At 43.0% G+C, this 18,088-nt stretch overlaps 1 protein-coding gene across 1 annotated transcript in view; it reads left to right on the forward strand.

Moving 5' to 3' along the window:
- Positions 1-18,088, forward strand: part of RASGRP1 (RAS guanyl releasing protein 1) — a 75,220-nt gene that overhangs the window by 23,318 nt on the left and 33,814 nt on the right. The window contains exon 3 of the mRNA XM_032174225.2: positions 14,862-14,967. Within this exon, the coding sequence (XP_032030116.1) occupies positions 14,862-14,967 (106 nt within the window). The remainder of the gene's footprint in view (positions 1-14,861; positions 14,968-18,088) is intronic.

Raw genomic sequence — 18,088 nt, forward strand, 5'->3', positions numbered from 1 at the left:
GGGTTAGTGATTTATCCAGGGGTGACATTCAAAATATTTGTGTGTGTGTATATATATATATATATATATATATATGAATGAATGACAGGGTCTTGCCCTGTTGCCCAGGCTGGAGTGCAGTGGCACAATCACGGCTCACTGCAGCCTCGACTTCCCTGGCTCAAATGATCCTCTTACCTCAGCCTCCCAGATAGCTGGGACCATAGTCATGAGCCACCATGCCAGCTAATATCTTTTTATTCTTAGTAGAGATGAGGTCCTGCCGTGTTGCCCAGGCTGGTCTCAAACTCCTGAGCTCAGGCCATCCTCCCGCCCCAGCCTCCCAAAGTGCTGTGATTACAGGTCACCACACCTGGCCTTCAAAATATTTAACCAGCATGGCACATGTCCCATCAATCAGACGCCCGCTGGACAGGCTGGGGATTAGCCCTGTCTTTATGCATTTCTCGTCGATAAAGTGCATACAGTCCCTACCCACCTCACAAGGTTGTTGTGATGGTCAAATGAGATAATGCATGTGAAAGTACTATGTAAAGTACAAAGTGCTATGCAAATGTAAATCAGGGTTGCCTGGTGGTATTTCTAGTGCCCGTGTGTGGGGTTGGTTGCCCAGCCCTCAGCATTGTCTTATGGTCTGCTCTGCTCTGCTCAGAGCAGTCTCCCAGGAGCAAACCAAGGAGTTGTTGAGTAATTGAGCAGGACACTGCAAATCTGAGAAATCCTGGAATCAACCTGTTAGGTCCTAAGGAAACTCAGAATATCAGCTCCTTCAAGGATGGCCCCTTTTTAGGCCTGAAAAATATCAGTGTTTCAGTACATGTATTTTGGAAAAGCTAAATAAACAAAAACCTAACAAGGCTTTTTGAATTTTAACCTAAGTTTTCCTCATTTGAGGACACCTTGTTCTATTGCACAATGACCTTAAAATTCAGAATCCTTAAAGATATCTGGGCATCTCAGACTCATCTGATTGTCACCATATGGCAAGGAGCAGCTCTGCCTCTATCTGTAAATGGAGTTAAATGCCAGAGACATTAACATAGATTAAAGGAACAGTCTAAATCTTAGTCCCTGCTTTGTCTTTATAGTTTCTTGCCTCCTCTTTTTACCCTTTTACTTCCTTAAAAACTGTCTTAATTTCCTCACCATCTCCTTCCCGCATGCCCTCAGGTCTCCAGATCCTGGGGATACAAATCCTTAGCTACTTCTCTCTTCCAAATCCGTTTCACTCTTTCCTCATATTCAGTGCCCAGTTACTGTTTTGCGTTTATCGGTAGTTGCCACTCAGTCAATGTTTGTTCTTATATGCTTTGATTTAAATGAAGGAAATGGCCCCAGTGTAGTGTGTACAGCAGAGAACTAGAGACTGTAGGGAAAGGACAGAAAATAGACACAACCCTTTTACTTACTCTCGAAGGATTCCCATTTAAAAGGCAATGCAGGGATGGGCACAGTGACTCATGCCTATAATCCCAGAACTTTGGGCGGCCGAGGTGGGAGGATCGCTTGAGCCCAGGAGTTCAAGACCAGCCTGGGCAACACAGCAGGACCTCATCTCTACAAAATATAATAATAATAAAAAAGAATTAGCCGGGCATGGTGATGTGTGCCTATAGTCCCAGATACTTAGGAGGCTGAGGTGGGAAGGTTACTTGAGCCCAGGAAGTCAAGTGTGCAGTGAGCCATGATTATACCACTGTACTCCAGCCTGGGCAACAGAGTGAGACCTTATCTCAAAAAATAAAAAAAAAATAAAAACAAAAGGTAATGCAGGACTATGTTAGATATTAATAACTTTAAAACATAACGATAAAATAACCACGGTGATAATTTGTAGCCCCTTCTTGCTACTTCCTAGCTGTGGGACACTGACTAGATATTTTTACCTCTCTTGACTCTGTTTCTTCATGTGTGAAACAGAGAAAACATCTATCATGCAGAATTGTAGTAAATATTGAGAGCATATCTGTAACATGGCCTAGTTCACTCCTGGCACATGGTAGATGGCTCAGTATATGGTGGCATTTATTATATTCTCATTTAACATGCAGGCCAGCTCTGGAAACCCTCAATACCCAGGTAGAGGATGTGCTTTTTATCTTTACAACTGTCAGGGTGAAAGGCAGTGGTATCTGGTGGAAAGGGCAGGGTTTACCTCAGAGGACTAGAACTCGAGTCACAGCACTGTCACTCATAAGATGGGTGACTTTAGGCAAGTCATACCACCCTACTCTCTGTTTCCTCACCTATAAAATAATGCAAATAATACCCATCTCTCAGAGTTGTGAGGCTCAGATGAGGCAACGTGTGAGGAGAGAGTGGTCATTCATAAAATGCTAATAAATAGAGGTTATTAGTACTTCAGCACCAGGGTAAGGGTTTCATGTGCCTACGTGACAACTGTCAGGCAGCCTAACTATTTGGGACCCACGAGTTAACCAAACATCTGTGGTGTGAACTCAATTCAGAACCTTGTTCTCCTCAGAAGATAATAACACTTTTATCTTATCTTGAGTGCCATCTCTGGATTATCTCTCTGCTGGGACGGGTGGGCGTAGGACATTATCAAGCTCTCATTCTGCAAAGAGCATATTGAGGCTCAGAAACAATCAGGGCCATCCCAGAGCCAGGCAGCCTAGGTTTGAATCTCAGGTCTACTACTTACTAGCTGTGTAAACTTGGACAAATTACCTTACTTCCTTGCCTCAGTTTCTTCATCTTTCAGATGGCACCTGTCTCACAGGGTTAATATATGTAAAGGCTCTCTTGAAACAGTGTCTGGTACACAGGAAGTGCTCCAAGTATGTTAGCAAAAAGAGAAGCTGGGGGTGGCTAAACCTTGAATGTAGTTCATTTCTTTTGGTTAGATGCTGCATTTCTTCCAACAATCTCAAATATTTCTCCTGGTCTCCCCCATCTTCCAATAAGTAACAACATTGTGAGTTTCAGTGTCGTATTTTGGCTATTTCTGTAGGATAGTGATACCACACATCAATTCATGACTTAGGATGTTCTGAAGCACATTCTTTTTTGTTTTATTTTATTTTGTTTATGGAGACAGAGTCTTGCTCTATCCCCCAGGCTAGAGTGCAGTGGTGCAATCTTGGCTCACTGCAACCTCCGCCTCCCAGGTTCAAGCTATTCTCATGCCTCAGCCTCCTGAGTAGCTGGGATTACAGGCGCCCACCACCACACCCAGCTAATTTTTGTATTTTTAGTAGAGACAGGGTTTTGCCACGTTGGCCAGGCTGGTCTCGAACTCCTGACCTCAGGTAATCTGCCTGCCTCAGCCCCCCAAAGTGCTGGGATTACAGGCATGAGCCACTGTGCCCGGCCCCTTGAAGCATATTCCTATTCAGCTCTTGACTACTGAATAGAGACCAGTTTCTTTCCTTCGGATAGTAAGAGATTCCTCACTCACCGGTACAGTTCTCACTTTCAGAGTGGCTCTCCAGGTCCTCCTGTACACTTCTCTCTAGCACCTCTGTAAACTCTAAGATTGTCTTGAGGGTTCTGGGGTTGGGGGAATGTGCTTAAAACCTAGGATTGAAAAGAAGCTTGGAAGGCTACTAATACAGTTTGGATGTTGTTCCTGCCCAAATCTCATGTTGAAGTGTAATGTTGGAGGTGGGGCCTGGTGGGAGATGCCTGGATCATGGGGGTAGGTTTCTCATGAATGGTTTAGTACCGTCCTCTTGGTACTGTCCCCATGATAGTGAGTTCTCATGAGATCTGTGTCCCTTTGGGAAGCTAGGACAGGGCCCCACTGCTCCTTCTTCCCTTGCCTGGCTCATTCCTATAGTGCTGCATGGGAATGGTCAATGTCTATGAGCCATGGGGTTGCGTGCATGGCAGCTCATCAAAGACTCTAACTGTAGCATAACTACCCAGCCAGATGTGTGGCTCTTCCTCCCTCTCCCTCTTGCTCCTCCTTTCACCATGTGATGTGCGTGCTTTTTCACCCTCTACCATGATTGTAAGCTTCCTGAGGGCTTCCCAGAAGCAAATGCTGCTATGTTTCCTATTCAGCCTGCAGAACCTTGAACCAATTAAATTTCTTTTCTTTATAAATTATATCTTCTTCATAGCAATGCAGGAATGGACTAACACAGCCACCAACTAACTGCCAAGGAGGACCCCGTGCTTGAGGGAAACCAAGTCCAGTCTCGCTGGCACAGTGATGAACTACAGTGGACAGCCACTCCTTGAGTAGTGGTTATAGTTAAGGGACAAAAAAATCGTGGTCCCAGTCTGGAATAGCCAAGGATGAACCAGAACAAAGAAGAAAAACAAAATAGTGCTTAAATCTAGCAAGAGAAATAAGAATAATTCATCACTGTTATAGTGCTTCACAGTTTTCTAAGCATTTTTATGTATTTAATCAAACATCATCTAATCCTAACCACAACCAAAGAAGGGGTGAGGAAACTTTCAGAATAATTTCTATCTGATTTCAAAAGACTGTTCAGTTACTTTTTGCCCTACATGGTGATGTGATGTTTTTTTGTACGAGACTGTTCAATGCAGAGAATTATAAGCAATTAAAGGACAGTTTCTATGGTGAAAAGCATATTTTACAATAAGACTATAGTCAGTGGATTTCTATTTTATGTCAGCATACACTGTTTGCCACAGTTCCATCATGCACTGGAATGAGGTTATCTATTATCTAGGCTTGTGGGTCTGATGGGACCAAGTCACTCATTGAGAAAAATTGTCTGAGGAAGGCTGAGGTCATGGCTAACCAGTAATTCTCAGATGGGCCTTGTATTATTTTATTGTGTTAAGTATTTGGGAAGTTCTCTAAGTTGCTTCTTCGTGCCTATTGGGTATGTCTGAATTTATGCAAAAAAGGCCAAGAATTTAACAGATAAGAATGACGTGATAGAAATATGCTCCAGTGAGCAAGGTAAGAGCCTGACCCAGATTTTCCTCCCAGTTTGTTTATTTTTGTTTGGGTCCACTGGCCCTTTGCCAGCCCTCCTCCCAGCAAGCTGCTGGCGGCTCTCTGTGTCCCTCTGGGAAGCTAGGACAGGGCCCCACTGCTCCTTCTTCCCTTGCCTGGCTCATTCCTATAGTGCTGCATGGGAATGGTCAATGTCTATGAGCCATGGGGTTGCGTGCATGGCAGCTCATCAAAGAATCTAACTGTAGCATAACTACCCAGCCAGATAATTCAATTGTTCCTAGAGAGTTTGATGGGACCCAGAAGAAGTAGCCACTGGTTATATTCAGTTGGCACTGACTTCAACAAATGCTCTTAGAGTTTGAAGTCATAGCGTTGTCCCAGAGTCAGCTCACTGGGTCTGCCCGGGACTTGCAGTACCTCTCCCTGCCCTTGTGTTTATTTCCTAGCCCCAGTCCCCAAACCCCACCCACAGACTTGTGTCCAATTTCCAGGACTGAAGAGGACCAACTTCCCTCCTGACTTCTCAGACTGATGATTCTTCAGACATGACAAGTCCAGATCGAGATTGCAATCCCCAAGGAAGGCCAGCTGTCTTGCTCAGCAGAGACAATACAGCTAAAAGCTCTTTCTCACTTTAGGCAATTCATGCACTTGGTTAGACATTTATAGACTTCAATTGCTCATCCAAAAAATCTAGGTCATTCTTTACATAGAGCTTCACACTTTGGAAGGAAAGCCATGCCCAGGGAGGAGCGTTTCTGTTGATGTCTGGTTTGGCTGAGGCAGTAGAGAGTGCTTCTGCTGTGGGAAGAGGGAGAGATGGGCCAGCGCAGGCACTGTGGGCTCTTAGGGGACCTGGCATTTTCACCCCCTGGCCACTGGCTCACAGAGTCTCTGAGTAAATGGTGCCAATAATAGCTGCCTTGTGTTGATGTCATGAAAAGTGGTGGGTTTAAGGGTTAGGCTCTTTAAGGACATTTTTTAAGTATGTACCATAATTCCAGTCAGAATGGCTGGGTGGGTCTGTTGGGGGTGTAGGGCTTCCTGGGGAGGAAGAAAGAGTAGAGGTGCGGGTGAGAGGTTTAACCATGTAACATGGATGGCCAAAATGGTAGAGCTCTTCCCAGTATGTTCCTACCTACCTCCTAAGCCCCGAGGAGAAGGACATGCCAAAGAAAGAGCCTTGGGCTGGGAGTGAGAGGGCCTTCTTGTGGAGGTGCCTCTACTCACCATGGCTGAGGCATGTTGCCTCAGTTTTCTCATTTTTAAATTTGAGCCCATGGTCCTGCTGCTGCATTGAGCTGCTGTACAATGCAAATGTTCAACACAGGTGAAGCTGTTTGTTGAACCTAAGTGCCACAAAAATGTAACATTATCATTATCAGGTATTCTCACCCAGAGAGAATGGTGTGGTTCTTCAGCCACTCGCTTACTTCAGGGATGGTTTGTGTGGGCATGTGCCCATTTTGTACAGGTCTGTTCATGTGTACCTAGATGCTGTGCAACTTGAAAGGCCTGCTCCTCCTTCCCATGTACTACTCTGGCCCCAGCAGGACAGTGAATATCAATAGAATAGAGGGAGGAAGCACGGGTTCTTTTCCTTCAAGTCTTTTCCACGTTGGCTTCTCTGCAACAGGAGTTGAGGGAGGCTTAGTTAGAACAAATCACCTTTGTCTGGGGGTGGGTTAACCAGATTTTTCCCTCTTCTGTGTCTGTGGCCTTGGTTGTGGCACCAGCTGTCATTACTGCCCCAGCAGTTGGGTGGGAAAGAAGAGATGAGCCTGGCCAGCCCCTCTCCTGCTTTGGTAAGACTCCACTTAAAGGCCTGTTGTAAAAGTTTGAAATTGCAGGTCAGGGTTAATTTAAAGCTTGTGTATTGTCCATGTTATAGTGTCCCCCAGCCATTACGAGTAAATAATTAAAAGCCAATTGTAACCAAGATATTCAGAGCTCCATAAATTCCTGGACACTGTAATATGACAAGAAATAGACATTAGTCTAACTATATGGCAGGCTGTCATACGTGGGCCAGGGTATGACATACCAGCTTATCCCAGAAAGAAGAAGAACAGGACAAGCTTTACAAGGAACTGAGCTTTCCTTCTCCCAAATTCTCACCTTATATTAACATTTTTTTCTTGGTTTAGAGTACCAACCACTTCAAGAAACTGCTGTTGCAATGTGGATTTCTCTGAGAGGATTCACCCTTGAAGTCCTTGTCTCCTGCAGAGGAATTTGTTGATCTGGATTAACTGTCCAGTCATTGGGCAAGGCCCAGAGGGCATGAGATTAGGAGTGAGATGAGGAGTGGAATGGGTTCAGGAACACCTGGGGAGCAAGGAGACCAGACAGGAAGGAATACAAAAGGAAGCCCAGCAAGCACCAGCCCTCTTGAGGAGGCTTGCAGCTGCTGTGGGTGCATGCTGGAGGTGGCTCACACCTGTCCTGAGAGCTGACTGCAAGCATCTCTTCCTAGGTGCATGTTCAGTGACTTCATGTTGGTAGCTTGAAATTGGCCATAGTGGAAGTATTTACACCATGCAAATACGTGGACACTACAAACCAGGGTTCCTCTCACTTCTCTCCCAGGAGAGCTTTTCATTAAACTCTTACAAGCATCCTGCTGGTGGCAACCATAATGGATTCTCACTTTCCCTGCAAAGCGGGACTTAATCCTTAGCAGATCACTTGCTTTCTCCTGATTGTTCTCCTCCCCTGAGTCTTGAGGGGCTGGGGACTAACAGAGACCAAAGTGGCCTTGGTGATATGTATGAAGTGGCTCAGGTCGTAGAAGGTATACAAGTTCAAAGTTTGTATCACCACATTGTTTCTTCACATGCACTTCCTGCCTAAGTTGATGCTGTCAGCTCTAAAAAACTAAACAAACAACGACCAGAAAACAAACTACTGAGCTTATTTTCAGCTTGCCAGTTTTTATACAGTCTTCAAACAGGATTTAATGAATGTAATAGTCTTGGTGACAAGTAGGTTTTATTTCTTTGGAATATTTATCACATAGTTATTCATTTAGAATTCTGTGTGTATACCTACTAGGTTCAACCTAGACCCAGCCTAACCATGTTTCTAGAGATACTGACCTCCGTTATCAACCTCACCCTTGCCACAGGCTCTGCTCTCACCTTGCCCCTAGGTTTTCTGATCCTAGCTTTCCCATTACCACCCTCTGGCCTCTGGTTGTGGCACACCTGTGATTTCATGTTAGGCCCTCAATGCTGACAGCTTGCCTATCCTTCATATACTGATCTGTCTCTGGCACACTCAAAATCCCTTCACACATCAAGAGATTTCCTTGGAAACCAAAACAAAGGAGAAGAAGTGACTGTTCTGGAGTTGCTGCCTGGTGCTGGACATTTGTTTTCATGTTTCATGTTCATCTTGCAGCGAGGCGTTTCCATCTCATCCCGCAGACAAGCCTTCACTGTAGGAAAGCTGGCCCCCACCTCTTATCAGCAAGGAGCAGGGTCTGCATCACCACCCTTTGCCAGTTTTCTCTCACGAGACTCTGATCATCAGGGAGCAGGTCTTCTCTCTCAGAGGCAAGCAGCTTATTTCAGGCAATGACAGCAGTTTTCATATAGTTCTTCAGATCTCCTTTAGTACCTAGGACAGTGCTTTCCATAGGGTAGAGTCATTATCAATGTTGGTTAGTGGTGTCAAAAATCATTTCTACTTGAAGTAGAATGAACAGTTGCTATATAGAATAGTTAGGAAGCCGTATCCTCTCATTGGAGGGGTCCAAGTAGAGGCCAGACAACCACTTACTTGTGATGGTTTTAGTAGGGAATAATGCATTTGGACAGAAAGAAGAGGTAGAAGATGGCTAGCCTTTTCCACCCTGATTGTGATCTCATAAACTATGGGATGCCAGCACTGAGTCTAACGGTGGAAAATAGGCTGTTGGCCCAGAGACAGATGACTCTCCAGAATCCACTTAGTTTTTCTGTTTTCTTGAGCAAGTGGTCTGCAGGTTGGGTGAGTCTTTAATTAATATGCTTCTCTAGCAGCGTATATTACTCCCCCAGTCAAATGGCAGAGTATGTAAGATCAACATTGTGTACCCCACTGAGGCTTCAACCCTTTAAAGAAGTCTTTTCCTGTAAGTGTAAGGAGAAGCAGATGGTAATGAAAAAATATGCACATTTTATTATGCATTGCACATTTTACTTATTAGAATTTTTAGTATGACACCCTGCATTTTAAAAAGCCTAAAGATGAAAACAAAATGGAATTATTCTTTGAAATATTTAAATCAGCTTGCAACAATTATCTCAAAATATGAAAATAAAATCTAGCAGCCTGGAAGGTAGATCTTCCTTGACCACCCACTTTGAAAATCTTGTCTTTCAAAGGGAGCCTCTTCCTCTCAAAAAGGAAGAAGAGCATGCTGTACAGAATGAGAGCAGGAAGGGACGTATCCCTGATGAGGTTGTATAGAGGCTGGAGCTTATGTGTGGGAGAGCTGGTGGTGGGAATGAGGGCAAGTGACTACACTGAACCATTCTCTCATTGAAAAGTAGAACCAGAACTGGAGAGGAGTTACCTTGGAGTTCTGGACTGGGTGTAGAGAGAGAGTGTTTCTGTCTGCTCTTTCCCTAACCACATCTCTGCCTCCCTTTGCTGAGTGAGTCATCCTCTGCCAGCCTTACCATTTGCCAGCACTCACTCCCACAGAGACCATGTGAGGATTAACAAGCCGTACTTTGGGAACGTCACTGAAACTCTGTGGAAGAAGCGGTCCAAGGTAAAAGTGAAGTGTGAATATGATTGTGAATCTTAAGCACAGAACCCTGAGTTCTTAAAGGCAATTTTTAAGATTAGTATCAATCAACCAAAGTTCACAAGAGTTTTTCAGAAATCACCAGAGTACAAAAGCTACTTCACGAAATGTGCAGCGGCTGTGACCTTAGTGAGATTTCTTAGACTTGTAGCCATAAGGACTGGAAGAGTTCGTAAAGCTCAGCTCCCACTTTATTCTTGAATTCCTTATCCTGACAAATGGTGATTCAGCATGCAGCCAGGTATAGTGGAAAGAGAAGGGGCTCTGGAATCAGACAGACCTTGGGCCAGGTCCCAGCTCCTCCACTCATTGTCCCTTTGACCTAGAACAAATTACCTAATCTCTCTATGCTTTGATTTCCTCAGCTGTGAGTTGTGAACAATGCTTGTTGTTGAGAGTTAGAACATGGTTAAAGTGTTTAGCACAGCTCCTGGTATTTAGTAGGACTTCAATAAATGATAGCTGCGCTATGCTAATTACAATAATGCTTATTAAGTGTTGCTCTTCAGGCTCTTTTTTAATATCTCTCTGATGGCAATGCTTCCATCATTAGACAGTGCTAATGGTTAGAATTTTCTGCCACATGTTGTGCCCAATCCTATTTCCCATAATTTCTATCCATCTGCTCTGGTGCTGCCTTTTGTGGCCCCATAGAACAAGGCTAAACCAACTCCCACAAAGAACACTTCAGATATTTGAAGACAACTTTAATCTCTTCCCCAAGTTTTCTTCATGGTAAACCCTTTAGTTCCTGGAATCCTTCCATAGGTGACTTAGTTTTGATCTCACCCAGGACATGTCTAAGTCCCTTTTCCTCATAGGTGAGCATCCATGGGAAGATGCTAGCCAGCCATAAAGGAAAGTTGAGATGGCAAGTTTTAGATGCTATCCATACTGAATAAGCTGGCTTTTGTCCATGGTTCATGTGAACATTCTAATGCATACCCTACAAGTATATTTCAGTTTCTTCTTTTCCCTGTAGTTTCACCACACTGTTCAGGAATATGAACACTGCTACCTGTGAGGAAGGGTACATTGTAAAGACTGTATTGTCAAATGCTGCATTGAAAAGCCACCTCTCGTAACTGTGGTAGGTTTGATTGCATTATTGCCCCCTGACTTTTTACCTTCTCTATGTCAGTGATATGTTCCATGTGACTTTGCAGTTCCTGCCCTTTGACTTTATATTCAGTAGTGTGACCTGCTTTGGCCAACAGAATGAGTCAGAAGAAACAGCATGCCAGCTCCAAACCTAGGCTTCAGAGGCCCTGAGTATTTCCAGTTACTCTTCAGTGTTCTGCCATCATCATGAGATGACCTACCCCCACTAGCCTACCGGCCCAGGGAAGCAGGGAGGCATGTAGGCTAGGGCCCCCAGCAACACCCAGCCTGCACTAGCTGATTCTGACCAACTCACAGAAACTTGAGCAAAAGTAAGTGATTACTGCTTTAAGGCACTGCGTTTTGGGGTGGTTGGTTATGCAGAATTTTTGTGGCAAGATAATAATTATTATGGAAATTATGTGGGGCCAGAAAACATAAAGCAATACTAACCCTACCTGGACAGAGTACAAGTTTAGAAGAATTAATGAAAGATTTACAAAACTATAACCAAGCTAGATGAACACTTTATAAAAATGATTTACCAAATTGTAACTTTGAATTTCTTTTGCAAACTGAACAGGAAGAAGATAAATGTGTATATTATATTTCACGAATGAAATAGGTAATGATGAAAGCAAACTCAATTTCTAAATATATGTGAAAAGTTAACGTGTTTCCTATTTGATATAGTTCACTCATTTACTCAAGAAATGTTGAATGAGTCATGTTTCAGTACCATTCTAGGCCCTGGAAATATAGTTGTGGAAAAAATGGACAAGGCCCAGGTCTCATGAAGCTTGTATTCTACTGGAGATTTAGAAAATAAAAAATTAAATAAATAAAGCAGATAACTTCAGATAATGGTAAGTGCTATGAGAAAACTCAGGCAGGGTAAGGAATACCTTAGGTAGTTTAGAAAAGACTTCTCTGAGGATGTGACATTGAAACTAAGACCAAAATGACATCAATAATTCAAGGGAAGAAAGACTACATTGAAGAAAATAGCAAATGCAAAGGCCCTGAGGTAGGAATAAGCTGGGAGTGTTCGAGGTATAATTAGAGGTGTGGAGAGGAGTAATGTGGTATGAAATGAAGTGGATGATATTTAAAGAGACCAGGACATGTAGTGCTCTTTTGGCCACAGTAAGGAGTCCATTTTATTCCAAGTGGAATGGAATCCACTGAAGTATACTAAGTGCATGACTTGATTTATAGGTTTTAGGATTTCATCCTGACTTCTATATAGGGAATAGATTGTAGGTGGACAAGAGTGGAAGCAAGGAGGTCGATTAAGTCATTGCATCATGGTGGCTACAACTAGGGTGAGGCCAAGGATGGAGAGAAATGAACAGGTTTGAGATATATATATTGGAGGTAGAATCAAGACTTCCTAATGGATTGGATGTGAAGGAACATGAGAAATAAAGGATAATGCCTAGGTTTTTAGTTGGGGTAACTGAGAGGATGGTTGGTGGTGCCATTTCTGGAGATGAGGAAGATGCGAGGAACAATGAACTCGGGGGAGGGAGAGGTCAGGAGTTTTGTTTGAATGAGTTAAGTTTGAACTTAGACGTTGAATTGGATTTGCCAGGTAGGCTGCTGGACATACTAATTGGGTAGTGAAGGCTGAAGATACCAGTTGGGCAGTCATCAGCATATAGATGGTATTTTAGCCAAGGGACTAAATGAGTTCATCTAGAAAAAAGAAGTGAAAGTGTTTTATTTTTAATTTAAAATTTAAGAAGTTTTAAATTTTAAAAACTATCAAAAAATAAATAAAAGAAAAAGCGGGAGGACTCAACCACAGAGCATGCTGACATTTAAAAGCTCAGCAGAAAAAGAGGAGACAGAAGAAGAGCCTGAGAGAGAGGCTGAGAGAGTGTGATGCTATGGAAGCCAAGAGAAGAAAGCATTCCAGGAAAGAGAGTCATCAACTTGGGTTGTGTTGCGTTGAATGCTACTGAGTCATAAAGTAAGATAAGGACCAAGGAGTAACTATTGGATTTGGCAGTGTGGAGCTGATTGGTAACTTTGGAAATAAAAGATTTAGTGGAATAATGGACACAGAAGTCAAATGGAATGATTGAAAAGTGAATGGGAGAAAAGAAACTGATAACAGTGAGGTTTTGCTAAAAATAGGAATGGAGAAATAAGTAGCTAGAGAGGATGAGAGTTTAAGGTTCTGTTTTGTTTTATTTGGTTATGAATTGGAGATGCAGAGGCAAATTTCAATGACAATGGAAATAAACCCACAGAGAGAAAAGTTGATATTGTGGGAGAGAAAATGGAGAAATGCAGGATCAACGTCCTTGAGAAAGGGGGAGACCCAGAGCACAGTGAAGTGTTGGCCTTCCATGCTAACAGAAGAGGGCAGGGGGTAAGGGCAACAGAGTACCAGTGAAATGGTGGATTTGGGGATGGGAAGATGAAAGACACTGTCAGTTTACATATACATATATATATATATAAATTTTAATATATACACTTTAATTATTGAGATGGGCTCAGGCTCTGTCACCCAGACAGAGTGCAGTGGTGTTATCATAGCTCACTGCAGCCTCAAACTCCTGACCTCAAGCGATCCTCCCACCTTGACCTCCCAAAGCACTGGGATTACAAGCGTGAGCCACTGTGCCCAGCCACTTATATTTTCTCAGTGAGATATGACTTTAGGTCATTTGAGGAGCCAAGACTTCTGAATCCTGAGCCCAAAAGCACTGTGTCCTTCATTTACCATTTGGTACATTTGAAGGAGAATGAACATGATAACCCCTTTAATATAATTTTAAAGAGCAATGCAGATGACAAAACAATTCATGTATATTCTTTCATTTGATACTCTTGCCTTGAATAATTGAAGTTCCCAGTCTGGAAGAGAATTCAGTTCGTATAAATGAAGATACTGTAATGAAGGGACTATTTACAGAGATGAGAGTGGAATTAAGAGATGTATCCAGAAACTATCAACAGTCAGGAGTCATTACCACCCTTGGGGCCAGGGGGTCAAAGGAGATTAATAGTATTAGATCCAGCGAGAGCTGGTGCTATGAAGGGAGGACCAACCAGCGTGATCATTTGTTGAAGAGATATGTAGTCACTGTCAGGGGAGTGGTGTCAATGCAGAGAGAGAATGAAAAACAAATATCCTGACTTCCCTCCACTCCCATCTCTTGCTGGTGCTTCCCAATGGCTAAACCCAACTGGAAGCCAGCTGGCAAGTGAGTGGGCTGATATTTTTCATGGTGAAAGAATCGATCTGGCAGAGAATAACCAGCACAGCTCCTAACACTTCATGCCATAAATGTTGAAAAGATTTTGAAAACCACTCCAAGGGGAATCTTTTTACCCAATGCCAGTGTATAAATGCATCTTATTATTTGGTGCCAGCTGGTATTTAGAAAACCTAGCTAACCATGTTCTTTAATACAAATCATCATGAGTACTTGTAATCCACTCGCAATCTTAAAATGTAATGTTTGCCCATAGTCTTCTTTTATTTCCATCCAGAGGCATATTAACCATAAAACTGGAGAAGCATATATTTCAGGGCTCCTCACTTGCATGAGCCCCTTCCAAGGCCATGGGAGGGCCCTAGAAATGTATTCATATGGTCATTTGTTTTTGTAAAATTTGTAAAGGTAAGATATTTTAACTGCAATCTATTAAAAACCAGCTTTTCTCACTCTGACCCTAGAGAATTCTCTCCCTGCCCACCCCCCGACCAGTTATATGAACTTTGGGCCCCACAAAACCTGGATCTGCTTCTGCTTTCAGTGAGACTCGAGTGTGCTGATGCAGATTTTATCCATTTCCCAATTTTACCACTGTGGAGAGGAAAAGGGGTAATTAATGAGCATCAAAATGGACATTCTGCAAGGGAAGAATGTAGCGGGAGGATGAGAAAAATAGAGGGGGGCAGTGCTAGGGACAGTGGAAGAAAATCACTGTGCCTGAAGGATTGCACCTGAGTCATGGAGGGTTTGCAGGTGTCTACCAGGTGACTAATTTCCCTCGAGGGCCTAACTCAGGTGCTGCTCTTTATATTTTCAGATGCAGATGGAAACCTGTGTCGAAGTAACCAACTGTTGCAAGTCATGCTGACCATGCACCGAATTATCATCTCCTCTGCAGAACTGCTCCAAAAAGTTATCACCCTATATCCTTTAACATAGTGACTGGCAATCCCAAAATGGGATCCACCCAAAAAGTAGCTTGAAATTTGAAGTATGCTTTTATTTTTATTGGTTTGGAATAACCCTGAGTGGCAAATAGGTTCATATGTCCTTTTAGGGGTATAGGTGCATGTGTTGGGGGTGTGTTCGTGTATTCTCTGTTGGGTGGGGCAATGCTGATTGCTCTGGGGGGTGGTCAAAGAAATCAGTATGCAAATACAATCTTCAGTCTCTTAATAGTAAAAAATATTTTTTCTGTAGAGTGTCCAAAATATTCATCCTGTGCAAATTGACAAAGGTGCAAGCATGACTCAAGGATAAATTTCTTTCTGGCCTTCCTGTCCAATTCTTCAACTTTCTCCAGGTTCTGAAGAACGATTCCCAGTGCCACAGCATCTGGAGAATCTGCTGGTGCCTTATTGCTTCAGGCAGGAGGATTGACTATGTGCCAAGCAAAACCTGCTGGATTTTAACCTTAATATGGGGTATGAATCAAGTAGGGAGGAGAAAGCTCCTGCTTGCTTTTTCTCACTGATGACACTGTAAGCAGCAGCCCCCACAAAAGAAGAGTTGTAGGTGGAGTGAGACCGTTTAGCACCCAAGGTGCAGGTCCCTGGTACTGTGTCATGACTTGCAGCTGCTCTAACACTTTTCTACTCTCCTAATTCCCCATGTTTCATCTTACAGCACACAGAAAAAATAAAAACCATCAGGACTGAATCCCTTCTCTATACCTACTCATGAATCTTTACCTCTCGCCTCAAAGGAGGTGTTTTCCAGTAGCACACAAAGCAGGGGAGCATTGCGAGAAGTGCACATAAATAAGAGGTGCAGGTAATAAGTGGGTGCCTCTTCTGCAGAGAATTTTAAACCATCATGAAACCAATGCAATGTCTACTTTTTATTAATTTCATGTACCAGTGATTATAAACAATGTCAGTGATTAAATATTCCCCCCTAAAAACTTGTTTGTTGGCCTAGGGACTAAATTGTTCCTGGGGTGTCTGGGCACAGTAGCTCACATCTGTAATCCCAGCACTTTGGAAGGCCAAAGTGGGCAGATCACTTGAGGTCAGGAGTTTGGGACCAGCCTGGCCAACATAGTGAAACCCCATCTCTACTAAAAATATGAAAATTAGCCGGGCGTGGTGACATATGCCTGTAATTCCAGCTACTCATGAGGCTGAGGCAGGAGAATCACTTGAACCTGGGAAGTGGAGGTTGCAGTGAGCTGAGATCACACCACTGCACTCCAGCCTGGGCAATGAGGTGAGACTGTGTCTCAAAAAAAAAAAAAAAATTGTACCTTAGGGTTCCTGCCCTTAGTGCACTACTGGCTGCCTACATATTGGGGCAGACCCCCCCTCTCCACTTCCCATGGTCCCTTGTACTTCTCACAGAATCTTACTCCACCAGCTATCGCCCCTCCTATACTTTCAAACTCTACCTCTTCAATGGCACCTGCCCCTCAGCCTAAAACACATTCAAGTCTCCTCATCTAAAAATCAGCTCTTAACCCTACCTCCCCTTCATTCCATTGTTAGGGTTAAAAATTTGATGTGAAAGTGTCTTAAAATAGTCTACACTCACTATCTCCAATCTCTTTACTCCTCCTCACTTCGTAACTGTGTTAAGTTGGCCCCCAGTATTCAAACTTTCCTCTGATGTCACCAGTAACCTCCTAATTGCAAAGCCCAATGGTTTTTTCTCATCCATGTTTCCATTGACCCCCAGAAGCATTAGGCATGACTGATAACCCCATTCTCCTCCCAGCTCTCCCTCCAGGGCTCCCGGAACTACACCCTCCTGGCTTTCCTACCTCTTGGGTTGGGCCTTCTCCAGCTTTTCATCTAGAGGCTTCTTTGAGCTCTGCTTACATATAGGTATAATGTCCTGGTTTTCCTCTCACTCAGCTTCCTTTCTGTGGGTGATTTCTCACCAGAATTTCTACCACTGTTTCCACCATTCTTCTGTGCTGATGGTGATTTTCAAGTCTGGATTTCTCTAACTTAAACCTTTCTTTTTTTTTGGAAATTGATGCAGGGAGAGGGGTCTCACTATATTGCCTAGTCTGGTCTCAAACTCCTAGCATCAAGTCATCCTCCCACCTCAGCCTCCCAAAGTACTGAGATTACAGGCATGAGCCACTGCACCCAGCCATCTAACCTAAACCATTTTTCTTAGGTTTATACCAGTTTGTCCTGCTAAGACTTAAGACTTTAATATATTCATTAGCCCACTGTCCCCACCCACAGCCACTGCCTCATTAATTCTGCTTTGACACCAGTACAGCCTTGTTTTGCCTAACTAAGACACATTCTGAGAAATACATCATTGGGCGACTTTGTCATTGTGTGAACACCATAGAGTGTACTTACACAAACCTAGGTGGCATAGCCTGCTACACTTCTAGGCTAGATGGTACAGCCTGTTGCTCCTCGGCTACAAACCTGTACAGCAGGTTACTGTACTGAATACTGTAGGTGGCTGTAGCACAATGGTAAGTATGTAGCTAAACATAGAAAAAGTACAGTAAAAATACGGTATAAAAGATTAAAAAATGATATGTATGGGGGGCACATACCATGAATGGAGCCTGCAGGACTGGTAGTTGCTCTGGGTAGTCAGGGGTGAATGGTAAGTGAATGTGAAGGCCTAGGACATTACTGTACATAATTGTAGATTTTATAAACACTATATACTTAGGCTATACTAAATTGATAAAAATTTTTCTTCAATAATAATTTAGCTTACTGTGACTTTGTTATAAACTTAATTTTTAAAACTTTGACTCTACACAGTGTACAGCTGTGCAAAAATATTTTCTTTATATTCTTCTATAAGCTTTTTTCTATTTTAAAAATGTTTAATGTTTATTTACTTTTTAAACTTTGTTGTCAAAATCTAAGACACAAATATACACAGTAGCCTAGGCCTGTATTGGGTCAGGATTATGAAGACAGGATGAGGCAATAGGAATTTTTCAACTTCATTGTAATCTCATGGGACCACTGTCATATATGTGGTCCGTCATGGACCAAAATGTTATGCAGCACATGACTGTATTTTCATGGTCAATTTCAGTTAATAGTGTTAGTATCTATT

Source organism: Hylobates moloch, unplaced genomic scaffold (genome assembly GCF_009828535.3).
Source record: "Hylobates moloch isolate HMO894 unplaced genomic scaffold, HMol_V3 SCAFFOLD_14, whole genome shotgun sequence".
Lineage (NCBI taxonomy): Eukaryota > Metazoa > Chordata > Mammalia > Primates > Hylobatidae > Hylobates > Hylobates moloch.